Here is a 2,898-nt window from a genome sequence, read left to right on the forward strand (position 1 = left end):
GTAATCAAAGCAGCTCCGCTCATGAACGCTTCTTTATCAGATCAAATGAAAATGCCATCGAAACTTTTCTGAAGACAGTCGGTTTCCTTCAGAGATACATTCATATAAAACACCCGTGCTGTGTTTTGATTTTGAAAGGTTTAGTGCTCATGCTTATTCAACGTCAACCGCCACAAATGTATAAACATTGGGTAATGTATCGATAAAATATCGGAAATGTGTTTAAAAATCATATCACCGTTATTGAAAAAAATTATATCGTGATACATATTGATATTGAATTATTGTCCAGCCCTATAATGACGTCATCAGCGACTAGTCGACTTCGACTCGACTTTCATCACATGAAAGTCGACTTTAAAAAATCAGAAGTCGTTCAACCCCTAATATATACAGTATATATGTGTGTGTGCGTGTGTGTGTTTAACCAAATTGTTAATTGGCCTAATGTTGGTGAAACAGTACATTCCAAAATTCATCTTTCATAGTAGGCCTTGACCTTATTTGAGAAAGAAAAAGCCTTTAAAAAAAAAACATTGGTCAGTTTTAGGAATCATCATTACTATGATCTGTTTTTCTGTCTTTGTTCACAGAGTTTGTCCAGATGATGACTGCAAAGTGAAGGATTGGCTTATCCTGTATCTATCTTTCTCTCTTACATTGCTTGTCCTACTAAGATCACTCTGTCTTTAAAAAGAAGAAAAAAAAGTCTAAAATGTACTTTAGAGAGTGTTAGAATGTCTAATTCTTTGATCTCTTACCAAAAAAATCTAATCAAATTTCAAAAGCAATTTGTGAAAAATACTAGCAGAATTGTCCCAGCAGAAGTGAATGGACCAAGCATAACTGCATGAGCCCTTTTGGAGCAAACGTCTCCAGACCTGACAAAAATTGAGGACAGAACGTCACTTTAGTCGCACACGAGTTGAAGTCAAGTGTTTAAATGCTGAGAACATTTCCTTTCATGAGTGTTCTTTCATCACATATATATATATATATATATATAATGCTAAAACATTGTGGTAAATCGTCCAGGGTCACAGTGCTCCCTTCAATACAAACAGCAAAAACAACTGTGTGTGACCCCTGTGGTGAAGTCATGCTTTTGCATATTGCCTTCTCCTGTTTAAGACTCCAAACGGAACAAAACTGGATGTTTATGAAGACGTACATATTGTAAAAACCCGACATCATGCTCATACTCTATATAACTGCGGTTTAATGGCGACGTACGACTTGGAAGAGTTTCTTTATAGGCTATAAGGCATGTATTTAAGGCATGAGCCAGTGGTTTCCGTCAGCTGGTTTAAACCTTTATGTTAATGTGGGTTTTGTCTTTGATGACTTCAAACTTCGTGGAAGCGTGGAGTATGTATAGCAGAATTGAAATGTGACAGAATAACGCAAATAGCATAACTGTAAAGTATATAGTTACATAGATAATCATAATGCTATCATAATGCATAATGCTTTCTAAATGTACTGTTCTCCAATATTAACATCTGGTAAAACTTTGCATTGCCTATTGTTATTCTAGTTAGGTCTGTGACTTTTGTTTGATCCATGGTCTTGAAATGTGCCATAATACTCGTAAACCTCAACTTTCTTGCAAGAGATCTTGTAGTCAATTAAGAATTATGTTACCAATCTATGAATATACACACAAATATCTATATATTTGCACTTTGGTGTAGATTATACATTCAACCACAGAAGAGGAACCTGCTGCTGCTGCTTTTCTGGCTCATTTGTCTCTTGCTCTCGTGGGTTTGTCAGAACTTCTTGTTGTCAAGTGCTCCAAATTTCATTTACGCTCTGCTTGCAAGACGACCGATAAAGGTGAAACTGTGGAATGTTGGTTATTTTGAGAGGCAAAAGGAATTATGTTGCTAGTAAGACTATGAAGGGCTTGTTATTGGTCTAATAATTGGGTTATTTATTTTTTTCTAGCCAAAATGTATTACTCCTGTGGAAGAGCTTTACATAGCATATCTTACTCTAGCATGTTCTGGACTGTTTTGACAGTTTTGCAGGGTTTGAAAATGAGCGACCGGACTGGTAATACTCAACATATGAAATCTGTATGGATAATATGTGAAATATGTGTCGGTGTTTTCCAATAAAAAATAAATGTATATGTTTATGCATACACTTCTGTGTTTTTTGTTCATGTTGTCATATGCAACTGTGACTTCTTAGGTTTTGTCATCAGCTCCAAGCTAATCTGCTCACTCACCCGAGAGGTCTCCAGCTGACTCTGAACTATATTTGGGAACTCTGCTGGTTGTAGCTGTAATCTGGGGTTAAATAGAGACGCACCTACTTTTCCCTTTTGCATAAGACATGAACTACAGTGATTTGCCTTTTTAATTATGCGCTGTCGTGATGAGTTCACTCAGAAGAACTCAAAAGGACCTCATTTGCACTTTTACTATTTTAAGATGTTTTATTGTAAATGCATATTAGAAATGTAACCATTTACAAAGCAAGACGTCACAAGACCTACATATGAAAAGCAGTTGAATTATTAATATGGCCTGGGGCCTTGAGCAATATTGGGGTAACATTTTTTTATTTTTTTGAAGAACCAGGTCTCTCCTGCGTTCATATAAAATCTGCATATAAATTAGGTAGCCTAATTAAAAATATATTTCTAGACATGAATACTATTTAAGATGAGCTCTAAAATATTTTATTCACATTTTAAAATAAAGGTTCTTTATTGGCATCTATGGTTCCACGAAGAACCTTTAACATCCATGGATCTTTTCCATTGCACAAAAGGTTCTTTGTAGTGAAAGGTTCTTCAAATGTCCTTCACAGTAAGGAAAAATGACTCTTTAAAATAAATGGTTTCAAAAATAGTATTGTAGATTTTGGGAGTTAAAAAAAAAAAAT

General features: G+C 35.1%; 1 protein-coding gene across 2 annotated transcripts in view; it reads left to right on the forward strand.

The window, feature by feature from the left end:
* Nucleotides 1-2,140, forward strand: part of calm3a (calmodulin 3a (phosphorylase kinase, delta)) — a 33,687-nt gene extending 31,547 nt beyond the window's left edge. For both annotated transcript variants that reach the window (XM_016534054.1, XM_016534055.1), the window contains one exon: nucleotides 594-2,140. In XM_016534054.1, coding sequence (XP_016389540.1) covers nucleotides 594-622 — 29 coding nt within the window. In that variant the 3' untranslated portion in view covers nucleotides 623-2,140. The remainder of the gene's footprint in view (nucleotides 1-593) is intronic.
* The last annotated feature ends 758 nt before the right edge of the window (nucleotides 2,141-2,898 follow it).

Source organism: Sinocyclocheilus rhinocerous, unplaced genomic scaffold, assembly GCF_001515625.1.
Source record: "Sinocyclocheilus rhinocerous isolate Xijiao unplaced genomic scaffold, SAMN03320098_v1.1 scaffold996, whole genome shotgun sequence".
NCBI classification, from domain to species: domain Eukaryota; kingdom Metazoa; phylum Chordata; class Actinopteri; order Cypriniformes; family Cyprinidae; genus Sinocyclocheilus; species Sinocyclocheilus rhinocerous.